A 27,684-nucleotide genomic window follows, 5' to 3' on the forward strand; every position below is an offset into this window, starting at 1 on the left:
ATCCTACTCACTATGTACCCTAAAATTATGTTATTAACAATAATAAATATTACCCTGTTTTTTGTGTTATTATGCCCGTGATCGCTTTTCTATATTACATATTGAATGTATAACTCATATTGACAATGATTCGTTTTCTCCACGTGCTCCATTACGTCACTCTTACACAGATGACCCTGATGAACAGCTAATAAGATAATTGGGTTATTCATTGGGTTTTAACGACCACAGTGGCATCCAATCCATATAGGCGTTATTTAGCAGCCCTTTTTAAACCCAGCAGCAGAGCTTCCTCTTTAGAGATTTTTTTTGTGTGTGTAGGTTTTCTCTGCTTAAACATGTCTGGAGTGCTTTTGAGTCTCTGTGTGGTGTTGATGATTAGTGTTTCATGCTCAGGTAATTTTCTTTAAGGCTGTTTATGTTTAATGACTATATCTTGTGTTGGTCTAAAGGTGAGCATGTTTCTTTCATTGTTCGGGCTGTCTTCAAGTTTCTGGCAATTTACCTTATACGTGCATATTTATACACCAGTTAAATTTAAGGTGCTTCTTGACCAAAAAGTGCTTTACTGATCAGATGGCTGAATACATTTCAAATGTAGAAGTTGTAAGATCCTGTGCCCAGTCTAACTAATTTATACAATTTTTTTTTTTTCTTCTTCCCAATCAGGACAAACACTTGAATGCTTTCACTGTGATCTTGGATTCTGGGACATGTGCCACACAACCAAAGTGAACTGCAGTATTGGGGAACAGTGTTTTAATGGCACTGGTGTAGCAGGTGGGTCAGGTAGCTGAGCCTTTTGGTTGTCTGATTTAAGACTTGCAACAACTCGCTAATAAATTATTCTTGTCTTTTAGCCTCTGTTCTGAACATCAAGATGATGGGTTGCCTTGCCAGAGATGACTGCAACAAAACTACCGTTGTGACTTTTCCTGCAAATAAGACCGTCTACAAAATGACAAAGTATTGCTGCGAGGAAGACCTCTGTAATGGTGGCACTGAAGTCCTGATTGCATCCTATACACTGACTACACTAGCTATTACTCTGATAATGGGTCTAACTTCTTAATAGATTTTTTTTTTGTATGACATTTGTTTGCAGGATGGTACTGATTTGATTAAAGGGAGGTTTAGGAAGCACTGTGTACTTTGGGAGTTCATGAAGGCTTATTGAAATTTGATGAATGATGCAATGTAAAGCTGTTTTAGAGATTTCATCTGTTTTCAGTGTAAAATAAATGTATAAATGAGTCAAGTCTGTTGCATTTGATTTTTACTATCATATTTTGTACTGTTTAGATACAGTAATGGGGAAGTTAAAGTTGGAAGTTAATGGAGGTTGTTAAAGATTACTTCCGGGATAAATTGCAAACCAATATATAATTTTTCACAATGCGCTGTTAGGTCATGATGAACGTGTGGCAATAAATTGCACCTGTTGCTGACTGCACTAGGTATTCTAATCTGTGATTGGAAACTTTCTAAGATGATCCAAAGGGTGAAAACCCTCGAAAATAACAGTTTTAAGATCATATGTTTTATCTTGAGTATATAAACACTCGTTTTATTATACCCTAATTTCTCCATATAGCTAAAACTTTGAGAATACCTGCTTCATGCATAGGGATGTGGTAGCCTAGTGGCTAAGGTGTTGGGCTACCAATCGGAAGGTTGTGAGTTTGATTCCTACTGCCACTGCTGGGCCCCTGAGCAAGGCTTTTAACCCTCAATTGCTCAGTTGTATAAAAATGAGAAAATGTCTGGATAAGGGCGTCTGCTAAATGCTGTAAATGTAAATGCGTGCTCTCCAAATGATAAAGTTGTACACGGATACAAGATACGTGTGTAAACCCGCGCCATGTTGACTCTTGGTCTAACGAGTAACGACAACGTCTAACGTTTCAAACTAGTCAACGCTTCACGCGATTGGCTCGTTGTTTGCATGAATGAAACCCTGTTGCTCCAATGACATTTTAGATTTCTCTTGAAGGCCCGCCCAGAAAAAGAAACGTCGAGGCGGGCTGCTTCGGTTACGGCTGAACTTTGTTTTATTTTTTTGGCTTGTTATAAAGAGGTGCGTATACAAATTCTAGGCATTTTCTGTCCACGTCCCGCAAACGGTTAGCGATAACCTGTCTGTTCGTGCAATTCTTTGCATATTGTCCGTAATTTTTGTCTCCGTCCTTGGAAGTGAAGTCTGAGACACAAATTTTCGGACATTTTCCGAAGCAGTTTGCTGCTCTGTGGTCTTTAGATAGACGACAGTGGAAAGCTAATGGAGATAGTTAGATGAACACGGTGAGTAATGATCTACTTGGTTTATACACCCGTTTTAGGGAGATAATAAACAGCCCAATGCTTTCTTTATGGCCGAGTTTTCAGCTAACGGCAGCTGTGAGTAACTTTAGCTAGCTGAATGATCACAGGCTGTCCAGTTTTTGTATTTTGCGAGATAAGAAAAGTGTATTTACTGACTTAATGTTTTCCTTCATGACTTATGTGGTTATTGTTAATACACAAAGAAAGCTTGTCTCCAACTGAAAGGCTTAAATGTTATTGCTAATAAGTGGAAGTAAAATAAAAAAAGCTTTATGGTGTTTTGTGTAATTGATTGTCTGCTTGTGAAACATTAAAGATATCTGATTTTGTTGTATTAGTATACATATTTAAAGGTTAGGGTTTTCCCCCCAAACCTAAAAATATAAACACATACTGAGTTGTCACTCATTTTTGTTGTATGTTGTTTGCAGTTTATGCCCCATGTGATGAACCCTTGTGTTGCTGAGTCACAGACATGGACAGCTTCCGAAATCTGGAGGATGAGACATTTCCCAGCTTCAACATGTCTTTAGGCAGCAATGGCCGAGCCACACTGGGTGATGTTACGCTGGGCTCCACTCTCGGTGTGCCTATGGCTGCTTCTACTGTAGCTAAAAGTAGAGCTACAGCAGACAACAGGTGTGAGACTCTGGTTTATATGTTCACTGCGTTGCATAATTGTGAATCCTACTATTCCAGTAGTTTGATTCATGGAGAAATGACGTTCCTTATTAATTAAGATTTTTTGTTATACCAGAAAGTCACTTATAAGAGTATATGAAAACTTGGTGACTACCCGGCAAGTAAATACGTACCATAGACTATACAAAAAAACAACTATAAATTAGTGTGTGTTCTTGTGACTGGTTCCAGATGCACGGTTACTCTGACCTGGGCGAATCAGTTACTGGAGATGAATAAGCAAAACAGCAAATAATAAACAACATTTCTTTATTAAGCAAACTCATTGTTAACATTTAGAGTAGAAGTATGACCATGTGTTCTGCAGATCACATGACACATGGTCATACTGCAACTCTGAATATTAACAATTAAAGAACTGAAGACCAGTTTACCACTTTTATTTAAGACACTATCTGGTATTTACATGTTGCTGAATAAAAATTAGACAGTACATTTAAGACTGATTAAAAAATCTTTTTTTTTTTTTTGCTGCAGGTTAACTGATGTCCAAGCCTCTTACTTGGAGCCTGGGCTGCTTTCTCTAGCAGGGTCGCAAGGCTCAAGTTGTGGAAGGGAAATGTTTGCTCTCAGCTTCAAAGATGATTTGTGAGTGTCAAACCCAGATTCATGTCTTGTTCGTTTCTTTATAAATAATTAATATAATGCATCGAATGAATTAAACAAGATTTCCACTCAAAATTTTTTCATTTTAGGGACAATGCAGAAGACTTCATAGCTGCTAATCGTTTTTCTGGCCTATTAGTGAAAGTTAATTTGGACGAGTCAGAATGCGTGTCCATGACTAAAGCCTCAGCTACAGTGGAAGCAGGGGCTCCATCTGCATCAGGCCGGCCCTCTGATTACCCTGATGGTACCAAACTTGTCTTTTGTTTGTGATGCAGTGGCTCGCCTGCACCAGGACAGAGCATTGCTTTATGAAAATGTATGAGAATTGGCATAAGGGACAAAATGTTTGTTGAAAAATGATATGTAAACATGTAATTGTTTAGCTGAACCTAAACCCAAACTACTTGTGCTTCTGTTATTTTTGTCTAAACAGTTTTAGATTTTGTCTTCCTTTCAAAATTTTAAAGATGAGATTTTTTATTTTCTTTAATGAAAATTGATGTTACAGATATTTCTACTGGCCTGTTGACAGTTTCTCATATTGGAGTTAAACAAGCCACTGCTGGTCAGGTAAGGTCACAATAATTGCAAAAAGATTTAAACACTCAGTTGTAGCCAGAGATCTACATCCAAATGAATTCTTAATTGTTTTAGGCTGTGTTAGCTCCAGTACCCATAGAAGAGGTTCCAGAGAATGAGGCAGTGGAGAGTGATGGGATGAGTGTCACAAGCTTCCTGGCTAATGAGAAGCTCATGTTGCTCGATAGCATGAACAGTGACATTACAGGTAAGGGGGGAATCTGTCCGATTCTTACAATAAAGCGTTATCACATTGATATATTAACAGTGAATTCAAATCAATCTATAAATGGTTTGATGCTTGTTTATACTTTTGCAGATGATGATGATGATCTTGATATAGACAACCTGCAGGATGATGAATTGCAACTGTATTTCAAAAAGCTAATCCCTCCAGCCATGCAGAGAGGTCGAGTGGAGGGCCAAGAGATCCCAGCTGCTGTAAGTTATTCGTGTACCTAAATGTTTCTTGACTTTTTCTTTATGTACTGCAGCACATTGACTCAATGATTCAGTGAGTATGAAAACCTGAGTTTCTCTGGGCAATGCGAGTTCTTCCACTCCAACCTTCATCCATTTTTATGGTCCTTGTTTCGTGCACAGGGACAATAAATTAAATAATTGTGTGATTGCAACAGTTAGAGAAAGGCCCAAATGAGAGTGTGATTGTCAGGTGTCCACATACATTTGACCATACACTGGACAGGGGATCCCCTCATATACAGGGGATCAGTCTTTTTGGAAAGGTCACTTCTTGCTGGCAATGTGTGTCTGTTTAAAATGCAGGTCTTCTATTTTAGGAATTACCTGACAATAAAGCATCATCTCAACCGCTTGTTACTGAGCCAGACATGTCAACCAAAAACCGATGCAATTTTCTAAATGACTATGATAAGGTAGGATTATTTTATAAGTAAAGAAATTATATTATAATTGTAGTATTTTCTAATTAAATAGATCTGTTGTGGTTTCCTTCTTAGGGGGATTTTTGCATGCCTGATGTGCGGCTAGCTGCAACAGGTATGGACTCCTGTCCTGCTAGTGATGAAGACACAGAAGATGAACTGGAAGCCTCACAGAACCGTAGCAGAGCCCGATTCCTGTTGCCTAGCACCTCCAGACAGCTGGTATGTTGAAGACCTGATAATACATGTTCATAGTACAAGCTATTTCATGTAGCACAGTTATTTATTTGGACAAGCAGCGTTGCAAATCATTTTTGTGGGGATAAAAATAATTTCAGAACAAAAGTATTTGGTTAACTCAGATTTTGTCACCCATTCATGCTTTTGTTGGTCTCTGCCACTCATCATGTTAAAATTTAATGGGACAGGAACATCAATTTTTATTTTGCTATTATTTTAGTTTCTTTGTGTTAATGTATAAACAGGTTGGGGAAAGCCATCAGCTTCATTTTAGGCCAGGCCTGGAAGGTGGAAGCTCAGATGATGAGTCTCAGCCAGGTGCACAATTTGCGAACTCCATGACCGGCATTGAACATCGGTGCTCTGCTGAGGGACAAGTGATTGATTTGCCAATAACAGGTACTTCAATTTAGTATTTTAAATTTGAGCTGTTTTAAGTCTAATAAACAACAGTGAACAAGGATTGTTTGCATCTATAAACATCTCATGCTGAAAGCTCAGAACTTTACATCTGGCTTTATCTGGCTCTTTTGTTTATAGGAGATGGTGGAGGGGGTGATGGGAGCAGTGGCAGTGAGGAGGATGGAAATGATGGAGGTGTATCTACAATGCCCCCACCCACTAGTGTCCAGACCACATACGATGTGTTAAGGGGACTGGGAATTGTGGGAGGAACAGGCGAGGATGAACTACTACAGCTCCCTGGATTAGGCCAATTTGTCTCAAATGTGCATAGCCAGGTAATACATATTAAAAATAACTGGTAGCCAGGTAGCAGATTTTTCTCTGTATGAATTATTCTTTATGTATTTTTAGACACTTTAGTATTTAATGCTCATTGAGCTTTTTAGCTAATAATTATTCCTTTAAATAGTTGGGTAAGGTCTTGAGGATAGGGAAAATCTAGCTGCAGATTTGCATGTAACCCTGCTGCTAACAATGTATTTGTGTTGTGTATTGTCAGATGGGAGACCGTGAGGGTCCAGTTGGGACAGTTGAAACTGAGTCGTCAGTTCGAGGTTCTGGACTGACCAAGATTCAGTTGATAAACCAGTGTATAAATCCTGATAGGCAAGAGGCTCTGGTGAGGTCTATGTAGCCAACAAGTTTAAAGTTCATTCATGTTTTGTGCACTGGTGATTTTTTTTTATTTATTTTTCCCCTCAGCTCAGCAGCTTATTGTTTCATACAAGAGAAAATGTTGGTAAATAATTTGTTGTGGAATAGATTATCTGCTTTTTAGATTACCAGTTAAGAGGAGTTTCTGTGCCTTTGCTTTATCATCGCTGTATCAGCTGCCCCATTATGCTACTTGAATTTTAGTTTAGATATTTGAAGTTGTGAGGTTTTTATTTTTTGAGACAAAGCTTTGAACAAATATTGGTCATTAACACCAAACCCCCTTTTTCTCTTTAATAGAATGCCATGGATAGTTCAGGCCCAGGTACTCTATCTCTGGAAGAACGCTTTGACTCTGTGTACCTTAGGCCTGGTGGTGTCCATGACTTACGGGACTCAACTTCACGTGCTTCTGTCCTTCAAGGCACTCGGAATGCTTTTGACTTCTCTTTTAACAAAAACCCTCTTGAAGAGAGCAAAGCGGGAGTTGGCCAAGGGAATACCATCAACTTTAATGATCTGGGTCTTTGTGGAGGCCCTTTTAGGAACTCTATCAGTTTTGCCCAACACCCAAACAGCAGTGAGGAACCTTTAGGAGAATCACTCGATGTCAAGTACCTATCAAACCATCAGAATGACGCTGAGCAGAATAATATTTGGAATGAAGGATCATGTCCTGACGATTTGAAACTGGAGTTCCAGCAAGGTTAGATCCTTTACAACAGAATTAATGTTGCAGCCCATTTTCTTTGTAGCTATTAAATTTTTTACTTCTCTCTCTCTCTCTCTTGCTGCATCTGGCTAATGCACCTGCTGTTTTTACACAATTAATTACACCTAATGTTGATTGTTTATGATTATACTGGTTTGTGAGTGACACGCCTTTACAACTACCTATTTGATGTCAAACCATTTGGAATGTCCTGCATTGTTTCTTGTTTTGTAGGTGCTAATGCTGCTCATAGTGTTGTGTACCAGAATGAGGATGGAAAATGGGTGACTGATCTAGCCTACTACTCCTCTTTTGAAAAGGAGACACACATTCCTGATGAACTTGCAAGCCAGTTGCAGTCTGAGGAATTTGTTGGTGGTGGTAAGTGGGTTGATGAATGCTTTAAATATGGTTTACATTTGCCACGTTCTGAAATGTTTACTTGTCGTTCAGGTCAGGCTATGGAAAAGATAATTGAGGATCAAGAGGAGTTTGAGAAAGAACACCAGTTCATGCAGGTATGAATCGCTCCTTTTTGGATTTTGTGTGGGTTTTATGATTTCAAATTAAGTACTGATGCATGCAAGGATTTTTTGCCATTAATAGGAGGAACAGATTGAAGCGGTCAGTAGAAGCGTGCTTCTTGGTGACACCTCTTGGAAACTTCCCCATAGTAGTCACGTTCTGATGAGAGCCTCCCAAGCCTCAACTGATTTTGAGAAGGGGAACCAAAGTTATTTGCGTATTTCCCTGGGGGAATTTTTTCAGCAGAGATCTGAGGCTTTGGGTTGTTTAGGTGGCAGTGAAGAAGACATTAAAAGGGTGAGAAAATCACAAAACATTAGAGCTGCATTGAGATTAGTTACCTGTTGTTTATAGGGCACTGATTGCTGTTACTGATTTGTTATACACTGTACAATTCTCTGTGCTGATCAGTCTTCTATGAATAGAGGACAACTTATTTAAACTGCTACAAGTTAGTGTTGCAATCTGTTATTTTACTTCTTATCTTTCTTTCAGCCTTCATTTGGTTATATTATCAACTCTCCAGAGAAGAGGGAGCCCTTTGCTTTGATCAGGCCCTCTGATTTCTCTTCAAGAGGAAGCTCGGTTCAGAGTGAAACAGTCCAGCTCAGTGATGCAGATCAGACATTGAATCCAGGTATGCGATTATTTTTCTGCCATGGCCCTTAGAGTATTGTTTAGGACCAGGGCTTTGCTGAAAATGCTAACTTGATTGCTGCTTTGAACTCATAGAGGATTTGGAGAAGACTCTTGAACCTACACCAGCTGAGCAATACCAACGTCTTTCACCGGCAAAAGATGTCCAAGTAAGACATTTATTTTACTGTAAAGCATGTTTTTGTTTGTTTGTATTTTTCCAAATAAGCAAATTAGTTTGTTTAAATTTTTAGATTGAAGAAAAGCATAAAATTTTTCTATAGATTTCACCTGTCCTATTATTGGATCATAAGGAGAATACCAGTCAAAATTCTGAATCAAACTCCAGTGGAAGTTTAACACTTAGTATCAGCACAATTGCTTCAGCTATTGCAGATGCCTCAATTAGCTCAGACCCTGCCCAGCTTGCAGCAATGATCATGGAGTTATCCAAAAACAGGCACTCCAAAAGCAGGAGAGTGGGTGGGCTGCTTCAGACTCCTGACCATGCAAAACTGCCTGAAGAGGATGACCTTCAGAAAACCTTATCCCTGGGTGAGCTGAGTGCTCTTGACATGGAGAAATACCTGAAGAAGGCAGAAGTGTCTAGCAGTGATAGTGATGCTTCCAGCTCCCAGTCCTGTCTTGACATTCTTAGCTTGGCAGACAGTCTTGCTAACTCGGACTGGCATACACAAAAACAGACTCCTCCTTTACCAAATAACATGAGTCTACATGCAGAAGAGCATTCAACTCCGACAGATCTTGTAAAGAAAGGTCCGGTCTTACCGAATAACACATCTAAACCATCTGCAGAAGATGTGTCTGAAGTTAAAAGGTCTGATGCCAAAAGAAGTTCTATTCCGCGACTCAAGACTGCTTGCATTCCAACTGCCACAGCTCACCCAGCCAGGAGATCAGCAGGTGCAGGACAGTCATTGACATCAACACTAAATCCTAAGCCTGTGCAAGGCAAAACAGTAAAAAGCAAAAGTGACTGCCACATACCAACACCTGCAGGAAACAACATGACTTGCTCAGAGTCAAGGGTCAGAATGAGCACAGGGCGACCGCAGGCAACCTCCTTAAAAAGTAATGACTCAATATCAGACTCAATTGCTGACCCAAAAAACTCTGGCAGGCAAACTGGGGAATGTTCAGAGTTGCCTTCCCTAAGGAGCTCACCACATACACCTCGACCTAAAAGCTATATGAGGCAGAGGGAGACATCTTGCTCAGAACAAGCAAAATCACCTGGGAGTCCCCGAGCTACACAGTTTATTGCAAAAGATGGACAGAACACCTTTTCAACCACTGATGCACATTTTGGCAAGTTTGTTTTTGATATTTATTTTATATATATGTTTACAATTTTTTACTATATTATTTAATTTTATTATTGTTACAACTATTTTGATAAGCTTTTTGGATGTTAAAAATAAGGGCTTACTTTTTACATGCTCTAGATCAGTGGTCCCCAACCTTTTTTTTTGCCGCGGACCGGTCAATGTTTGATAATTTTACCGTGGCCCGCTGGGGGTGGGGTGTGGCGGCAATACAATTAAATTAAAATGACTGATTTTCATTTAATTGAATTTAAACATGCCCTTTTAACTCACTACAATGCTAAATCAATGAGGACCCTGAGCTTGTTTCTTTGCAACGAGACGGTTCCATCTGGGTAATAGGAGACAATGACACCCGAAGTGTGTTGCTCATGTCCAGTTTATTCCATTGTTTTGTTTTGGTTGCCGTCACTGCAGAAAACCCCGCTTCACACAAATAGCATGTCAGATATGGCAATAGGGATTTAAGTGCTCTGGTGACAATCTCATGGTATTCCACCATGACTTTAATCCAGAACACCGGCAGAGTTTCTAACTTCCTAACGACGTCTGTTTCATGCTCATTTTTTGCTAAACTGTGGGTTAAATTTGAGCAAACACAATACACGCGTACACCAAGCACTGTTAAACATGAGAAAGTACCGGTGAACAGAGAGAAGAGTGATCCACACCTTCTCTCCACCAAAGCTACAACGCCACTGCCGCTTGCAGCCGCTCAGCTCCAGACGTCACCTAAACCCGGCCCGATATGATATTTTGCGCATGCGCGGTATTCGTGCGGCTTTAAGTGACGTCTCTCAGCTCCCGGTTAACCTCTCGTCCATGGAAAGTCGCACAAACCCTACACCACAGTAAATAAAATGGAAATAATTGAATGTTCCTTGGGCGGCCCGGTACCATTTGGTCCACGGACCGGTACCGGTCCGGGGGTTGGGGACCACTGCTCTAGATGTCAGAAAAATTTGTCCCAATTCATTTTTGTGTAAAGTAGTATTATGATGTTTTTTATATGCACATATATAATGTATATGTATGTATGTTTGTTTTTAAAGCCTCACCTGAACCTCATGTTTCTGTGGAGCCTAGTCATTGTACCTTTAGGCCATCCACCTCGCCACTTACTCATTCAAGCCCAAGCCAGACGTCTCTGCCAAGTGGATATGGGTAAGTTTTTCTGCTCATTAATTGTTCTACCTTAGCTTAACCAGTGTAGCCTTTTTAATAGAAAAGCATAGTCATTTTTAATGTAGTGTTGCATAATCTAGAATTCATTTGCTATAGCATATGTTTAAAATTTGTACTATGAGGATTAGTGTATATATACTGATTTCGCAACGTGTTTTGTATTTTTCAGAGACCTTTCTCGTTCTCCTAGTAGTGGTATGTGTGAGAGAAGTCCAGGAACTGACCCGCTGTCACCCCAATCTCACTGTTCTAGTCCATCCATGAGTAGACTTACCTACCTGTCTATTAATGAGAACACTACACTCCCTACACCTAATCATCATCAGGTCAGTTTTAAGTCATGGTGTTTAGCTCAGTTTTGGAGTTTGAGAACTTTGCTCAGTTGGGCATGTTAAAATCAATAATGGAGCACAAACTTTTATATGAAATGTATCAAGTATAATCATAATTTATAATGGCCTTTTAATAAGCCCATAAAAGAGGTGCTACACAAAGTTTAAATTATTAGGCCATCCTTAAAAATATTCTTGTTTGCCGTAACCCGACCAACCCTGTCAATTTAGGGCTGACTCTATTTATTTATTTATTTATTTATTTATTTTTGTTTTAAGCCCGACTGACTTTCCTGGTTGTAAATTTGCTTTAAGACCGACCAATTTTTATTTATTTTTTATTCTTCAAACAACTAACACTAAAGCAATAAAATAATATAATTATATTTTAGTAAGTATTGTAAATATATAAATTGCCTAGGCCTACATACCAACGAAGGCTATGTTCTTTCTTTTAAATAAAACCCGAGACGTCATCTATGTTTACACTATTGGTTAACGGATGTCACACTATGGCCTGTGCGTTCGCTTCATCTTGTACTCTCATTCACTGTCAGAGTCAACGGTTTGCGCCGCGGCTGCAGTAAACAAAATGTTTGAGGTCACTGTTCAATGTCATACGGATTCGGGCACCACAATACATCTAAAAAATTCATTAAAACAGCTCGACACCGCTTTAACTTGGCACGAAGTTCTGGAAAAACTGTGCCCACATCAAAATAAGGTTTGCAACGATGCGCCCGAAGGCACGGGTTGACGACCCAGTCAGTGACGTCACGATATGCTAATTTGTTTAAAGTCATATCTACATAATCACCATCACCAAAATTATTATTATTATTTTTTTTTTTTTACTGCTACTGCAAACCAAATATTTTTAAGGATGGCCTTACTGAACAATTTGTACTGTTTTAAGTTTTTTGGTGTTCACATGGAATGTTCCCCCTTAGAATCTATATAAAGTTTTTCAATTTACTGTGCATGCAGTTTTATTATGTAACTGAATATTTTTCTTTGTCAGAGAGATAGATCCATGTCTCTGAGTACCACCATCGTCAGGGCAAGTCCCACCCCACCAGTTGAACCTGTTGATGCAAATAAACATATTCTTCAGGCCCATAATGGAGGCCTGAGTTCGCAAACAACTTCTCATGCTGAAACCCCTGGCTCAAATCAACAGATGTCAGAACATGGCTCTCGCATCCAAAATGAGTGCAGTACCCACAATGACTACAGGCATGTGTATGGGCCTGTAAATCACCAGTCGATGTCTCACCCAAGTCTGTATGCTCAAGCTGACTCTGGTTATTCCAGCAACCTCAACATTAACAATCAGCCTGGGGGACCAATGGATCCCAATACAAAACAAATCACCAACATTCCTGGAGCAGGAAGTGAGGCTTTCCATGGCTCACAGTATGGTCTTCCCCCTACCAATTACAAATCAGAACCCTTGAGGTATGGGCTGGCCCCAGACTACCAGGGTGCTTTGACAGACCTAAATTGTGGTGTACCAAACCTAACTGCTCGGTCACTCTTTAGTACTCAGGTTCCACAACAGTACATGAGCACAGAAGGCTCGTTGCAGACTTCATCCTACCATATAGGACCCATAGCTGGATCATATGGTGTGCCAGCAGTAATAGCTGGTGCTAATCCACAAATTGCACATGCACATGTTCCTGGATCAAAAGGCTTACCTTCTGTCTATATGACTGCTGGTCAACATCTTCATCAATACCCCCTCAGCAAACCTTATGGACAGCCCATTGTGGGAGCATGGTCTGCACGAGATTTGGCTGATCTCAGAAGTAGGTGCTTTTTTTATTGTTTAGAAGACTGTGTATTGTCCCTTTTTGGTTTTTGTTAGTAGCGCTCATTGTTTAACTCATAATTTGTCAGCTGGACACACACAAACAACAAACTACTGATTTGTGAGTTAGATTAGCATATCAGATCGCTATGTCAGAAACCACTATTTGTTCCTAAATAATAATAAAGCTGTTGCTAGTCTTAATAAGGTCTTTCTTTTTTGCATGTATGTCGCTCGGTTGGTTTTATTTTACTTATGTATTTGTTTTATTTATTTATTTATTTATACCATTGTAACTCTTTTTTTCTGTAAAACTCTCATTGTAACATTTTATGATTTTCCCGTGATTCAGCCCAAGTGGTTGTCCCAGATGAACTGAAGTTTCCTGGTGCATGTTGTGTGGGCATTGCCTGCCAGACGACACTCAGCATCTTTAACCCCTCAGAACGTTGGCAACAAGTGGCCATAAATATAGTAAATTTGTCAATCGATGGAGTGAAGGTTTGAGCTCTGTTTACTTATTTCATCAATGACTTGCCCAACCTGGCAACGGTTAATGTTTATTTGTAACCAAACATTAACTTTATTTTAGTGCTTAAAACTGATTGTGAATCTCATTTAAGTGTTTAGTCAAAGTCTGCTTAGTGATGTGATGAAATACTAATTCTAGGCAATCACAGAAACAAAACATTTGTCAGATTGAGGACAAACTGGTCTATGCGCCTTACTGGACACATTGGTGTAACTTCAGAAACTTGCATCAGTTGAATGCTAAAACATAATGTCATTCTCAGACGTTTTAACTGTTGCCATTGGATGAGCAATTTGAATTTATTTGTTTAACTGTTAGCATACTTGGTCATTTACTTGATTCCACACTGTCAGCTGATATGTGGAAGTTGATTTACAATTTATTTATATATTATGCAATATTGTACTATTATTCTGTAATATCTCTACCAGGTGGATTCACTGCCTTACCAATGGCTAATTGTGAAGAATAAGACCATCATTGGCCCTAAAAGCACAGAGGAACAGAAGGTGCTGTTGATTGCTCCAAAAGCTGGCCTGTACCAGTGTACTCTCAGTGTGTCTTCCTGGCCTGCTTCTGCTGAGAGTGAGACGGTGGCACAAGCGGAGGCCTTTGCCAAGAAAGTAGTACTCATTGCAGTGGCTGAGAACCCAGCAATAGAAGTAACTGTTTTGTGCTATTACTGTACTTTATGTTGTGAATAGCATTTGAGCATTTAATGAATTATTTTGGGCTTTAAAAAATGAACAGACAAGTTAACTGTATATGAAATTACAGAAGATAATTAGTTGTTTTGTGAATAGGTGGATGTTGGCAAGACGGGCTGTCTGGACTTTGGAGACTTGGCAGGGGGCAGTGTTAAGTCCCTGCCACTTAAAATGGTGAACCGGACACGTGCAACTGTACCCATTCGTCTAGTTATAAATGCGGTTAGTGAACTATGTCTTGCATTACCCATAATAGTGTGAGCTAAAGAATAATAAAGAAAAACCAGTGTTTGAGGTTTAAACATGGACCAAAGTTTAAAGAAACATGCCTGGAAAACACTTTTATTTTACTTCCAGAATGTCTCAGCCTGGCATTGCTTCAGCTTCTCTAAGAGTCCCATCGCTATGACAGCAGATGGCTCTCACCATTCTGGTGGGAATTTGACCTCCATTTCGGTTGTAAACCATGTGATGCATTCTAGCTTTGGAGATGTAAGCATGTACACCTGAAGCGAACATTGATCTAATCTGAACTGAATTCTAGATCTGCTTTACTGAACTGTATTAATACCTTTTTGTATTCTTTAACAGGATCCAGACAGCTTTATGGTGTGGGTTCACTTTAATGCACCTCAGAGATTCAGTGCCAAATTAGGTACTGATATGTTAGGTTCTTTTTTCCCTCCATGTTTATATTATTTGTACTTATTTAATTTTTTTATTTGTTTTTATGTGTGTATTTGAGTGCAAATATGGGCCGACATTTTCCATAGTGGTTGTGTTGAAACAGCTTTGTTTTGTGTTGCAGGGGAATTAGGCCCACCAGATGAATTCAGTGCTCGTGTAGATATCGAGGTGGACAACCCTGGCCCCAGTCGTGTGATCCAAAGTGTTGCTCTTAGAGCGAGGTCTGGGACAGCCAGAGTTCATGCTCCCAAGGATCTACAAGTAAGAAGTTGCAGTTTATCAAAACTGGACCCAGCTTTGTTTTGTCTTGTACACCTGATGCTAACAGCTCTTATTAAATGGTATTGAATGTCTTGTGTGTTTGTCAGTTCTCATGTAATGTCTTTACAGTGTTTTTGCTCTGGAACATCAGATAGTTGAACATCTGGAGCATTAGAGCCTTTGGGCTGACTGGTTTTCATGAAACTGTTTTGTAATTTAATTTGTATTATGCATTGCTTATTTGTTTATAACTGGTCTTTACAGACTGTTTGTCTTCAGACTCCATGGGGAAAGTCAGCCAGCCAGACATTACCATTAAAGAATGCAGGCAACATCGATGTCCAACTTAGACTGAAGGTACTTTGCTGTAAGGGAAATCAAATTGATGGTGTTGCATTAAATTTAGCAAAATTGACAACTTGAGAATTGTGCTGTATTATTTCCAAAGATTGTTTTGTGTTGGTAGTGAATATGTGGATTTGGATTTACAGAGTAATGATAGTGATAACTGTTTTACGGTGAAGCCTGAAGAGCTTCTCCTGCGAACTGGAGAAGAACAGGAAGTTGTTGTTACTTTCACTGCCCAGAGCAACAGAAAACATAAAGAGTGGTATGTCTCTGTTTGTTTACTCTAACCCTGTGGCAAAATACATGACTGCTTGTCAGTTGGAATTTTTAATGTTCAAATATAATGTTTGTTTACTTAGTTTGCTGACGATCCTTGTACTGCCGAGTGGACCACAGTATGAGGTTGTCCTGAAAGGAGAGGTGGTCCAGGGGAATTCTGGGAATGTGAAATCTGCTCAAGTCTTAGTGCCCCATGGTGCAGTTCCACCAATCCTCTCGAACAAGCAGTTCATGGCCTGGGGAGGAGTTACTCTAGGCAGAGCTGTGTAAGTCCACCAGTAACATGCAGATTCACCCACATGGATGTTGTCTATAGATTCAGTCAGTAGTAATTTGGAAATAAATTTGTGTTGCAGGCAGCAGAAGCTGGTACTGAGAAACAACTCACCCACTACGTCACAGCAGCTACGCCTACTCATCAGAGGTCAGGACCAGGACTGCTTTCAGGTTAGTACTGCAGACCTGCCAACATTTTATAAAGCAGCACACACAATGTTAAGGGCTCATAATACGTAGAGGTTTTTATTTATTTATTTATTTTTATTATTATTATTATTAACTGATCGCCTGAAAGCCCTCTCTTCACCTAGCATTAGCAGTTCTTTTTATTTTTGGGGCTGATGTTCTACTTATAGATTTCTTTATTGAAAAATGCTGTTTTGATTGCTGTCAGGGTAATCAGACAATGTCAAGTATATAACGAGAAGTTAACAATATTTATTAGGGATGTTTTATGTAAATATATTGGTAAATTTCAGTAGAAAATTTGTATTTTTATTTTTTATTTTATTTCCCTAATTTTTAGTTGCAGAGTTCGTTTGGTCCTGATGAGAGGTTGACTCGTAGCAGAGAAATATTAATTAAACCTAAAGAGGATATGGCAGTTCACCTTCTTTTTGCTCCCACACGTGTTGCTTCCATGCTGGCCAAGCTTGAGATTAAACAGTCTGCTGTGCGTCCCTCTCAGCCTGGAGTCAAATTCACTGTAAGTATACTCTGTTGATATTTTACATAGCATTTCATTCGATCATTTGCTCACTTCAATCATTACACTTTTTACTTTATATTCAGCTGGAAATTTTAGATATGTAAGGCATGCTATAGTCACTTGTTAATAAAATACAATTGGGAACACTGTTGTAGGAAAATAATTAGACCGAGTGGTATAATGGACCTTGTTGTAAAGAATATGGTTATTTTATTTAATCTAAGAATATTTCCAATAACAGTATGTCCTGAACTGTATTTTACTTCTTATACAACAGCAATGTTTTATTAAAAGTGGAGAGTCCACAACACAATTTTCTAGGGATTTCTGTTGTTCCCTCACCAGTTTCTCTTGCAGCTTGTCAAGAATAATCTTCCTGATCTTTTTCTCGTCTCAGGCTGCTTCCAGAAATGCTAAATAAATGTCTCTGCATTTAAAGACACTTTTTTCTGAATTTGTTCTGTTGCTATAATATAGTGTACCATATCCGGCTAACAACTATAAATCAATATTTCTTTCTTTTCAGAGAAACTTGAATAGCATACCATTTTCTTCCTATAGTGAACACTTGCATTTTGTAACTGGAAATATACTCTATCTGCTTTTTTTTTTAAGATCCCTCTGTCTGGTTATGGAGGCACAAGTAATGTAATTTTGGAGGAGTTAAGGAAGCGTTCTGATGGTTATGTGGCCACATTGAGCGGCATTCAGACTGGCAGAGTCAGCAAACTTTGTGTGTGCGTACGGAACACAGGCTCCAGATCTGCATTTGTTCGAGCTGTGCCATACAGTGACCTGGAGAAGCGCACAATCATGGACTCTACAGTTCTCAGCCTGTCGCCGTCACAGTTTATACTGAAAGAAAGGTCTCAAGAAGTGAGTAGATTTCGTGAAAACAAAAAATATAGGTTTTCCATGTGTGATTGGTGAGTTGTTAACAAATGAATCTGAAAGATGTTTTTCATTTCTCAAGTGAGAATTTTGGTGTTCCAGATTGTTTGTTTTGTTTTATATCAGTATGAACAATTTGCTTGAAATTAAGCCTAAATTGTCACAAGTCTCTAAATAATTTCTTGTTTGAACACTTGGCTGATAAATGGGAAATCCTGAAACATGGCATGTTAGAAACAAAATATAGAAATCCTTTAATTATATTGTGCATATATAGCATTTAAATGGGCAGTGTTCCACCTTGGTTCACATCAAAATGTTTTTTCACCATGCTTGAAGAATGTTTTATTATATGTAGTAAGGAATCAATTTTTTTTTTTTCCAAAACTGCTTTAATTGCAGGTGATTACAGTGGTGATGAAAGCATCATCTAGGGAGCAGGCTCTCTGCCAGTCACACACCGCTCTCCTTGCCACCATTTGCCTCTTTTGTGGAGATGAGTTCTCTCGCCAGCAATTCAGGAAGTCAGTAACAATTTTGTTAAACTAGTATAAGCTATAAGCCTTTTTTTTGTCTAGCCTCAAGAGTTGAACAATGAACAGTGTTTACTTCTTTTAGGCTATTACGCATCAAGCCTGATATAAGCAAAAAAGTATTGTCTGAAAACAGCTTACTAAAGGGCATCTCCTTTGATGAGCCTTTCCTTGGTGAGGAATTGGTTCAGGAAGGTAAGATATCTTGTGTATACTTTTATTTTCTTTCAACTGACTTTCCAAGTTGCATTAACATCCTTATTTACAATGCAAAATGACATCTAAACAATGAATCCTGCACTTTATTTCCCCAGCCTATGACCTCCCGCAGAGGCCGAATGAGGCTCAAATATTCTATGGGAACATGAGTAAGGTTATCCTGTCGCTACTTGGTACAGTGGAAGCTTCTGATTCAGGAGAAAGTGAACATATTGAGTTTGTCAGGGCATCACAGCATCATGCCACAGACTCAGACAGGTACTATTTTTAAAGAGTTACACTTTATAAGGGAAGTGGCATAGACAGAACCCAATTTGTAACAATAGCCAATGAATAAATGTTGCAGTTGTTATCTGCGTTGTCATAATTATCTAGCATGAACAAAAGATTTAACACACTGATACCTGAATTGTTAATGCAATACAAGCCGGCCATGTTCAGGAGGGTAGGTTGTGGTTTGGGTATGGTGGTGTTAATGTACCTTTCTTGATTAGCGGTGATATCATATTTTTCTTTAGTGGTCTGGGGACTTCAGAGCGTCACTTCAGTAATGTTTCCCTGGACGTTCTACCAGTAAAAGGGCCATCTCTGTGCGTATCAGAACCTATGCTGAAACGGGCCGAGTCTTCTGTGGATTACACCTGGAGTGTCCAACCTGAACTCCTGGTTCTCACTGCACCCACCATCAGTGAGTGCAAATATTGCAGCTATCACACATTTGTATTACTGAGTACTGTACAACAGGATAAACTAGGGTGTATGTACTGCATATATAGAAACATATCACATTAAGACATTTGCATTTAATGCTTCTTATACCATGTATGTAGTTATGTTTATTTCAGTTTTACCCATGCCTCCCATTTTAAAGTTAGTCATTAATGAAATGTCTTAATTTGTGAATGGACACAGATGGTGCAGCTGATACTAAGCATGTGCAGATCCTGAACCGTTCAGGTCATAAACAGAGATTTGAGCTCTCCTGGCCTGCTCACTGCCTGACCATCACCCCTCAACATGGCATCATTGAGCCCCAGTATGTCATGCTCTCTCACACACACACACACACACACACACACACCTGTATATGCATGTATACATATGGTTATACAGAGCCATTATTATATGTTTCCTCTGTGTACAGGAGCCACCTGCAAATTCTAATCAGTCCAAACCCCTCACTGGCTACCAAATCTTCTATGCTTCCATGGAGTGGCCAAATATATGTCCAGTGTGACAATCAGCAAAAGGTATTACTAAAAATATCTAAATTGTACATTTATAGAAAATAAGCATGACTAAATACATAGACCATCTAAAATTTTAGACTGCATAATGAACTCTGTATTTCTGCTCTCTAGTTTATCAGAGTGCAGATTCGTCAAGACCTGGCTATGGACATTTCTGCTGCTGGCTCATCCTCGGACCACTCCCTGTGCCCCCTGCCACCCCAGGCAGAGACCCCTGTAGGCTCTGGTCTCAAAGCCCAGTGTGGCAGCCCTCATACTAGTGTGGAAATTAAGAATCGCACAGTGGTTTTTCCCTCCACCTGTTCTGCAGAGTCTTCAGGTAACAGAATCTGACTAACAGCTTCCAGTTCCAAAATTTGCATACTTTTTTGCTCATAATGTATTTAGTTCTGTGAGACTATACTTGTATTGAATTCAGCTTTACATTTGTGGTGTCTCACCTTCAGGTACTTCGATTGGTTTTAGATTCAATTTTATGTCAGAGGTATTAGAGGTTAGCAGTTCTGTGACTGGAACTAGACAAATACAAAGGTGCAAAATGGTTTTATTGGAAGACCTAGTGCTGAAATGGATGGTACTCACAAACTCTGAAACAATACATACTTATAAGGACCAAGATTTTAAATCAGTCTGGAGACTGAATTATAAGCTCTTGGTTATGTAGTTAGGAACATAGTATCCCTGAAATACACAGGCAGGGGAAATCTGAAGAAGTTTTTCTTATTTTCAGAATGTTCTGTAGAGGTGGAGAACCATGGGGAAGATGTTAGGTGGTACCTTTCATCTTTTGCACCTCCGTATGTCAAGGTATTTTTACTCTGTTTTTTGAGCCTTTGAATCACTTTACACAATTTGTTAATATTTTTCAGTTTAGATTTAAAAAATGAAACCTTTTGTGTTATGCTTAGGGTGTAGAAGGAAGTGGAGATGTTTATCGGGCCACATATACAGCATTCAGATGTGAGAGAATGTCTGGGATGCTCGGATTCAAAGAAAAGATGGAGGTGAGGCATTAAATGGGACTTATTTATATCTGTAACATTAGTAGCATGTTGCCTGCTTTTCATACAAAGATACTGTAAACAATTTAAAACATTGACTCAGTTACTATAGTTAGGTTCTTTTAAATTTGGTTTTGTTTTTTTAGGTGCCATTTACGTTCCTCCCGCGAGATGGGGGAGACTATGCACAGTTTTGGGACCTTGAGTGTCACCCAGTAACCAAACCACAGCAAAAGAGCCGTATCCGGTTTCAGCTCTGTGGAACGGTGAGGGTTCTCGCACACGATTTCAGAAAATAACTTGTAAATAATGTTTGACTTTACTTCTCATATGGCTGTTTTTGACTGAGACAAAATTATATTTCTGTTGCAGGGCATAAGAGCAGGTGCAGAGATGAGCCATAAAGAAGACTGCGCTCTAGTGCGGACAGACGTGAATGTTAAGGGTAAAAAGAGAATGGAAACTGCAGGCTCAAAGACAGGGTAAGACATGCACTCTGGGGACGAAAAAGGGATGACTCCTATTTTAATTCTCTTTTGTGTGTGTGTATCCAGAAACAATAGTATGTATTACTTTTTATAGCAATATATTTGTTGACTTAAACTTCCAATGAAGTTTTCAATAAAGTTTTTTTTTTAAATATATATATAATTTTTTGCGTATATATGATTAGCTCCATTGTATTTTTATCATTCCCATTAAGTATGGAAACCTCCAGGAAAGGAGTGTACGCCCCTCAGAGTCTCTACACATTCCCTGCCACATGTGTGGGTGAGGTCAGCACGCTGAAGGTCAACTTCCGAAACAACTCTTGTAATACACATGAGGTGAGTATTCACAGAATGCTGTAGTAATTTCATAACAATTAACAGACTTGTACTGCATCCTGAGTCTTTCTAACAAAAACTGGACTCTCTTAAGAGCACAAATTATGTGCTTGACACAAGGAATATTAAGGCGTAACTGTACATGTGCATATATCTTACACAATCCATTAATTTGAATGAATATGAAGATCTATTTAAAAGTACTGTCCCACTAATTTATTTGACCCCATTATTGCATGGGAGTTTGTTGCCTCCCAGTTATATCTGGGAGACTATTATTACTGTAAAAGTTGCATGGCACTGATGTTGAGCTTCTCTAATTAACTTACAGCTAAGATTTTTAAGTCCTTCAGAGCCTTTCTACATCAAGCATTCCAAATATTCTCTGAGGTGAGTTATTAGTATCTCTCTTTTCTATCTAGAATTTCTCTTCTTACATTTCTGTACATTGTTAAAAAATAAAATCATTAATTTAATAGTGTACATTAATTTGAACAATTATAATGCCTATGATGTCACTTCCTGCTGCACATGCCTGCTGTGAGGCCTCTAAACACTTAAGGTATATGCAGGTATATGTTTAAGTGCATGTAGTCCTTCATGCATGCATACTCTGAGAGTCATGCATATGTGTGTGTTTTGCTTGCTGTGAATTTTGTATTTATTTTTTATCTTAGAATATATTGCACAGCAAAGGTTTTTAGTAGATTATTTGCAACTATAAATGTTGGTATCCATATTCTTAAAGATCTGGTGCTCTTTTAAATCTTCTCATATTTATACACACACACACACACGACTTCATGTTGCCGTGTAATTCATCTCTGTAAAATTGTCATTCCATCATTTGCTTTTTAATTCATTTTCTGCTTAATCCTATGGAATAAAAACATTGTCAATAATAATCGTACGTAATTCAAAGCATTTGTGTGTAAATTTTAATTTCACGGAGTTGGATCCCAAAATTTACGGCCACGACAGTTTACAGATACGAGATTTTGTGTGTTTGTTCAAATACAACTCCAAAATGTACGACTATGACAGTTTACACACACAACGCTTGTTTTCACAACACCTCTTTTTCACACACGAAAACGGTCTGCGAAACAACTGTCAAAAATACGTCATCACGTTCACAGGCATTACTATCCAAGGGAAGATGAATCGATTCCACGAAATGCGCATGCGCCCCGCCCTCTTTTAAACCACTGGCGCCGAAATGGCGGATCAGCAGCCAAGCGCTCACTCATCGTCTCGGGTAAGTTGTTTTTTCCTTCCAAATTCGGACATGTTTAAGGGTTAGTTATCACTAATAACAGAGAGGAGTAATATTACAGATATAGGTTAACTATAATAAGTAAGATTAGCTCTCGGAGTAAGGCTACATTAGGTGCTTAAAGAATACAGCTGTTTAGGAGGTCATCACTGCAGTCTGTAGCATGATGAGATAGGCCTACATAAAAGACACACACCTCACACCTAGCCATTTCCTGCTGCACTGACTGCCCATTTGACTTGGACCTTCTTACTTGTGCTGACTGTCCACTGATATTGGACTGGTTCGCCATTTTCTGTTGTCCAACACTTAAGGTGTTGGTCAACATCGACACCAGATTCAGGGCTGAGTGCAAGATGTCACCTAATGGAACCTGATAAACAATAAAATATGACTAACACTTAAGCAGTGAACACATATTACATGACCTGTGTATTCCAGTGCATGTACACAGCTGTTGGTAAGTTAACACTTAAAATTGCTAATTCTTTTATGTAGGCCTATCTCATCACTCTACAGACTGCAGTGATGACCTCCTAGACAGCTGTATTCTTTAAGCACCTAATGTAACCTTACTCTGAGAGCTAATCTAACTTACTATAGTTAACCTATCTCTGTAATATTACTCCTCTCTGTTATTAGTGATAACTAACCCTTAAACATATCCGAATTTGGAAGGAAAAACCAACTTACCTGAAACGATGAGCAGTGTTGTAATGTAACGTAGTAAAAACACTTCGTTACTGTACTTAAGTAGAAATGTCACGTATCTGTACTTTACTTTGCTATTTAAATTTGTCAACTTTCACTTTTACTCCACTACATTTCCTAGATAAAATGTATACTTTTACTCCGTTATATTTCCACTAAGCATCTTCATTACTACAAAATAGAATCAGAAGAAATGTGTGTGACTGCAATAAGAGAGGTTTGGTGAATCACTGCTCCTAGATTGCATTGCACGCTGTACGGAGAAGCACAGGTACGCGCAGCGTGCACGCGCAGTCAGAGCTGGAGGTTTCACTATTCTTATTACCAGAGTTGTAGCACAAACAAAATATTAATGTAAACAATCCATACAATACTAAATAAAAATAACATTTATTGATTTGGTCTTTGTGAATATTTGTTTATTAATGACTGCATTGGACACACTGTTTGTAGAGAATACACACATACATGAACTGATTTGATTCAAGACTGGCATCCTTACATCATGCATAAAGTTTTGGTGTCCACTTTTGCCATTTAATAATACCATAACTTTTGGCTTACTATGTAGTCATATATTATATAATATAAAACTCTTCTTGTTTTAAATTCTCACTGAGGGCTAAAACCCCTAAAGATGAAACCCTAGAACCGTCCCTGATCTTATACCTACCGAAAATCACTGAAATTTTACTTTTACTTCAAATACTTAAGTACATTGAATATCAGAAAATGACTTTTGATACTTAAGTACAGTAAATATAAGACTTTTACTTGAGTAGTATTCTAAAAGGTGACTTTCACTTCTACCAAAGTCATTTTCTAGTATGATACTTGTACTTTTACTCAAGTATTGCTTTCTAATACTTTGTACAACACTGACGATGAGTGAGCGCTTGGCTGCTGATCCGCCATTTCGGCGCCAGTGGTTTAAAAGAGGGCGGGGCGCATGCGCACTTCGTGGAATCGATTCATCTTCCCTTGGATAGTAATGCCTGTGAACGTGATGACGTATTTTTTTACAGTTGTTTCGCAGACCGTTTTCGTGTGTGAAAAAGAGGTGTTGTGAAAACAAGCGTTGTGTGTGTAAACCTTCATAGTCATACATTTTGGAGTTGTATTTGAACAAACACACAAAATCTCGTATCTGTAAACTGTCGTGGCCGTAAATTTTGGGATTCAACTCCGCAAAATTAAAATTTACACACAAATTCTTTGAATTACGTACGATTATTATTGACAGTGTTTTTATTCCATAAATCCTTGTGTTCACTTTGTATGTGCCAAGGTGTTGAGAAAATGACATCTTTACCTTTTTTTTTCAACAGGACACAGCATTATATCAACCTCCCTGTGCAGTTCAAGCCGACAACTGTAGGCCAGTTCTCCGGCTTGCTGCTTGTTCAGACAGATACAGACGTTAAACTCACCATAGAGCTCTCCGGTGAAGCTTTAGCATAACAACCACACTCATTGATTAAATGACTTGATTTATTTAAGTATTCCACTAATTTTCCCTCCGCTTGAGGCATACAATGGGATGAGGACTTTATAATAAAAGTAGTATAAAAATGTAATTTATTACTTTTTTTTCTTCTTCTTCCACATAAAACATAGCTCAAGCTTTGATTTTGCACTAACCCAATATGCCAGTAAAGGGTACACTATTAGCATTAATTAGGCTCTGGTTTCAGCTATGCTGTTTGATACAGTACCGTATGTTGCCTTGATGAGGAACCTGGAAAAGTACATTTGTTTTAACTCAAAACTTAAATCTTTGTACACTCTTTCTCTCTTTGTACATCTCTTTCTCTCTTTGTACAACACCCTGTAAATGTATTATTCTGTTATTTATTTTAAATAAATAAAGATTGATTCATGCTGGAGATTATTTATTTTTAAATAATTATTCTAGATTACAAGATTCACACATTAGAACAAACCGAATCATTTTCATATATAATAGCTCATAATGCTTTGTAATATTTAAATCTCTTCCTGAATACATGTGAGTAGTAAATAGCACTTGGTTGAATTTTATTTTGCATATTTGAGCACATTTTGTTTTTACAATAGTCAAATAAGTTAGGAATATGTTAAACTTGTTATTAGGAACTGGTCATTGTTTTCCCTGTACTTGTTTTAATTTATGAATGAATTGGTTTGATTGGTAATGCACACTCCTGAGTGTAAACAACATGCTAATATTCTTATTGAGCGGAATTATTAAACCTTATGTCATTGTTAAAAGCCAGTGCTCTGATAACGTTTTTTTTAATTGAGTACTTCTAGTGGGTGTACTCTAGTATGATAACATCATAAACTGAATTGAGGTGAGGTTGTGTATCTTTTAACCATCTTGTTTCATGATTAGTGTGAGTAGACACAGGGGTAGGCTCAGTAGCCATATGCACAGCTGAATGGTTGTAGCAGAGCTGATGTTGCACAGTTGACTGCTACAGCATGTCACTTCATTGCCGTTTCCATTTGCATCGAGTGAGGCAGAGCCTGCAGCCCCTGCACATGTCTTCAGACTGGAACACTGCTTCACAATTGCTTTCACTTCACCTAAACAAAGTATTTTTTTGCATTTGTATCATACTACAGTTCCTTCTTCATGTGAAGAGCATAATCAGCTGAAGTAAATGTTCTGCTCACTCATTGTACAAAGTCTACAGTGCAATAAACATTTTTGCCCCTTCCTGATTTCCTCAGTTACTTTTACAATTAGAACAATAGGAAACAAAATATACAGCTAAATAAATTCACTGAATGAAGGGAAACGATTATGCAACACCTCTACTACCCATGTTTTAATTGTCCCCTGAACTTACCTGGTTGTGCCAACTTTAGCAGTAACAACTATAACTTCTGATAACTGAAGACAAGTCTTTCATCATTCGGCATTGGAGAGGAACTGTTTAACTTCAGCCATGTTATAGGGTCTTGCGCTGGAACAAAGGTCCTATTGTAGCGTTGGACTTGTGTAGAGGTCAAGAGATGATGAGATGACCTTGTATTGTTGCATAATGTAATTGTGATTAATCACAAACTGTTAACTGCATATTCTCTTCAGAATTAATGGTGACTTGATGGAACCATGTCCCTGAAGCAACGAAACAACTCCACACCATTATACCACCACCACCCTTTTGACTGTTGATTTGATGTTTTTATTGTGCAGGGATGTTCTTTTGTTTACTCCGTTGCCTTTGTCTTATATTATATTTTGTTTGAAAATCAGAAAGAAATTATTGCAAAATTTCTACAAGAAATCAGGAAGGGGTAAAGACTTTTTCTTAGCATTGTAGTTTCTTTGGTAATTTAGAATCTGGGTCTAGGTTTTCCTAATTGTAGTTAGATTAGGTAAACTCATCTCTTACCTAGTATGTCCACAGTGGTCATGCAGGTATCATGAGGAGCACGACACTCTTCTGCATTTCTGTTGCAGTGCTCGTTAGATGGCGTGGAACTGCACACATAACACTTCAGAGAATTTACTGTAACACATAAAATGGGTAGGATATTACAGGGATGTACTTCCCCCCCATGTATCACTATTTTACCTTGCTAATGTTAAAAAAAAAAAAAAAAAGGCAATTAAATTAAATTTTGCTTGTCATTTGGACTTAAATACTACTGCACATTTGGGAAATATTTTCAGAAAAACAAGCAAGTGACCCTAACCAAAAGATTTAATACAATTCATAATCCAATGTGTTCTATATTTATTTCACTATTGCGTGGAAAGATAAGCACCTGCATAGCCTTTTTTTTTTAAATGCAGATATATGTACTTTATTATTGAATGAAACAACTATTCAATGAATAAATTCTCAAAAAAATAGAATGAAGCATAGTATTTAATACTGGGGCTACATGCAAATGTTAGTACTTATTACTTTCATAAAACCTTTGTTATTAACATAAAAAAATGAACATTGAACTGAATACGTTTTCAGCAAATATTATTCCGTACCTGAATGTAAAGTTAGTAGGAAAACCAGCAGTCCAGAAAAGTTCCCCATGCTTCTCCACCAACATCTGCATGTGGTTGCTCATGAGACAGTAAATGGCTTTCTCTTTTCAGTGAACCACCCAACAGATGTTGCTTCTCATTTTCCTGAATGGCATGAACTATCCCAGCTG

General features: G+C 38.4%; 3 protein-coding genes across 5 annotated transcripts; 2 read left to right on the top strand and 1 right to left on the bottom strand.

The window, feature by feature from the left end:
* Window positions 1–215: 215 nt before the first annotated feature.
* LOC113644515 (sperm acrosome membrane-associated protein 4-like) lies at window positions 216–1,258 on the top strand. Its single transcript, XM_027149433.2, has 3 exons — window positions 216–396; window positions 670–780; window positions 861–1,258. Exons 1-3 carry the CDS (start codon window positions 339–341, stop codon window positions 1,070–1,072), a joined length of 381 nt encoding a protein of 126 aa, XP_027005234.1. The 5' UTR covers window positions 216–338; the 3' UTR covers window positions 1,073–1,258.
* Window positions 1,259–1,928: 670 nt separating this feature from the next.
* Window positions 1,929–25,414, top strand: cep192 (centrosomal protein 192). Of its 3 annotated transcripts, none has more exons than XM_027149275.2 (48): window positions 1,929–2,077; window positions 2,754–2,961; window positions 3,502–3,612; window positions 3,720–3,877; window positions 4,142–4,203; window positions 4,288–4,420; window positions 4,532–4,653; window positions 5,013–5,108; window positions 5,193–5,339; window positions 5,603–5,756; window positions 5,898–6,097; window positions 6,322–6,441; window positions 6,777–7,182; window positions 7,423–7,569; window positions 7,642–7,706; window positions 7,795–8,010; window positions 8,209–8,350; window positions 8,446–8,519; window positions 8,634–9,678; window positions 10,748–10,859; window positions 11,050–11,206; window positions 12,234–13,023; window positions 13,378–13,526; window positions 13,989–14,219; window positions 14,361–14,486; window positions 14,622–14,756; window positions 14,856–14,919; window positions 15,073–15,212; window positions 15,477–15,569; window positions 15,704–15,822; window positions 15,920–16,105; window positions 16,196–16,286; window positions 16,645–16,824; window positions 17,443–17,703; window positions 18,121–18,242; window positions 18,337–18,446; window positions 18,566–18,728; window positions 18,989–19,158; window positions 19,383–19,506; window positions 19,615–19,720; window positions 19,832–20,039; window positions 20,451–20,527; window positions 20,629–20,724; window positions 20,868–20,987; window positions 21,094–21,203; window positions 21,425–21,548; window positions 21,880–21,938; window positions 24,864–25,414. In XM_027149275.2, exons 2-48 carry the CDS (start codon window positions 2,798–2,800, stop codon window positions 24,994–24,996), a joined length of 8,118 nt encoding a protein of 2,705 aa, XP_027005076.2. In that variant the 5' UTR covers window positions 1,929–2,077; window positions 2,754–2,797; the 3' UTR covers window positions 24,997–25,414. The 3 variants fall into 3 exon arrangements, with proteins under 3 accessions (XP_027005076.2, XP_027005077.2, XP_027005075.2); XM_027149276.2 differs by having other exon boundaries at window positions 1,994–2,301; window positions 4,535–4,653; XM_027149274.2 differs by having other exon boundaries at window positions 1,995–2,301.
* Window positions 25,401–27,665, bottom strand: LOC113644435 (prostate stem cell antigen-like). The gene is made up of 3 exons (XM_027149278.2): window positions 27,515–27,665; window positions 26,919–27,035; window positions 25,401–26,103 (listed from the first exon to the last, which is right to left on the bottom strand). The coding sequence occupies exons 1-3, from the start codon at window positions 27,561–27,563 to the stop codon at window positions 25,886–25,888; spliced, it is 384 nt and encodes a 127-aa protein (XP_027005079.2). The 5' UTR covers window positions 27,564–27,665; the 3' UTR covers window positions 25,401–25,885.
* Between the last annotated feature and the right edge of the window lie 19 nt (window positions 27,666–27,684).

This window comes from Tachysurus fulvidraco, chromosome 3 (genome assembly GCF_022655615.1).
Source record: "Tachysurus fulvidraco isolate hzauxx_2018 chromosome 3, HZAU_PFXX_2.0, whole genome shotgun sequence".
Lineage (NCBI taxonomy): Eukaryota > Metazoa > Chordata > Actinopteri > Siluriformes > Bagridae > Tachysurus > Tachysurus fulvidraco.

Bases quoted from the DNA above. Each gene is read 5' to 3' on its own strand.
- LOC113644435 (XM_027149278.2), bottom strand. From the start codon at position 27,563: ATGGGGAACTTTTCTGGACTGCTGGTTTTCCTACTAACTTTACATTCA. The intron at 27,036-27,514 runs GTACGGAATAAT...TATGTGTTACAG, and splicing joins CCTACTAACTTTACATTCAG to TAAATTCTCTGAAGTGTTAT. The intron at 26,104-26,918 runs GTAAGAGATGAG...TACTTTGTTTAG, and splicing joins GACCACTGTGGACATACTAG to GTGAAGTGAAAGCAATTGTG.
- cep192 (XM_027149275.2), top strand. From the start codon at position 2,798: ATGGACAGCTTCCGAAATCTGGAGGATGAGACATTTCCCAGCTTCAAC. The intron at 14,487-14,621 runs GTTAGTGAACTA...TTTTACTTCCAG, and splicing joins TTCGTCTAGTTATAAATGCG to AATGTCTCAGCCTGGCATTG. The intron at 16,106-16,195 runs GTAAGTCCACCA...TTTGTGTTGCAG, and splicing joins GTTACTCTAGGCAGAGCTGT to GCAGCAGAAGCTGGTACTGA.
- LOC113644515 (XM_027149433.2), top strand. From the start codon at position 339: ATGTCTGGAGTGCTTTTGAGTCTCTGTGTGGTGTTGATGATTAGTGTT. The intron at 397-669 runs GTAATTTTCTTT...CTTCCCAATCAG, and splicing joins GATTAGTGTTTCATGCTCAG to GACAAACACTTGAATGCTTT. The intron at 781-860 runs GTGGGTCAGGTA...CTTGTCTTTTAG, and splicing joins TAATGGCACTGGTGTAGCAG to CCTCTGTTCTGAACATCAAG.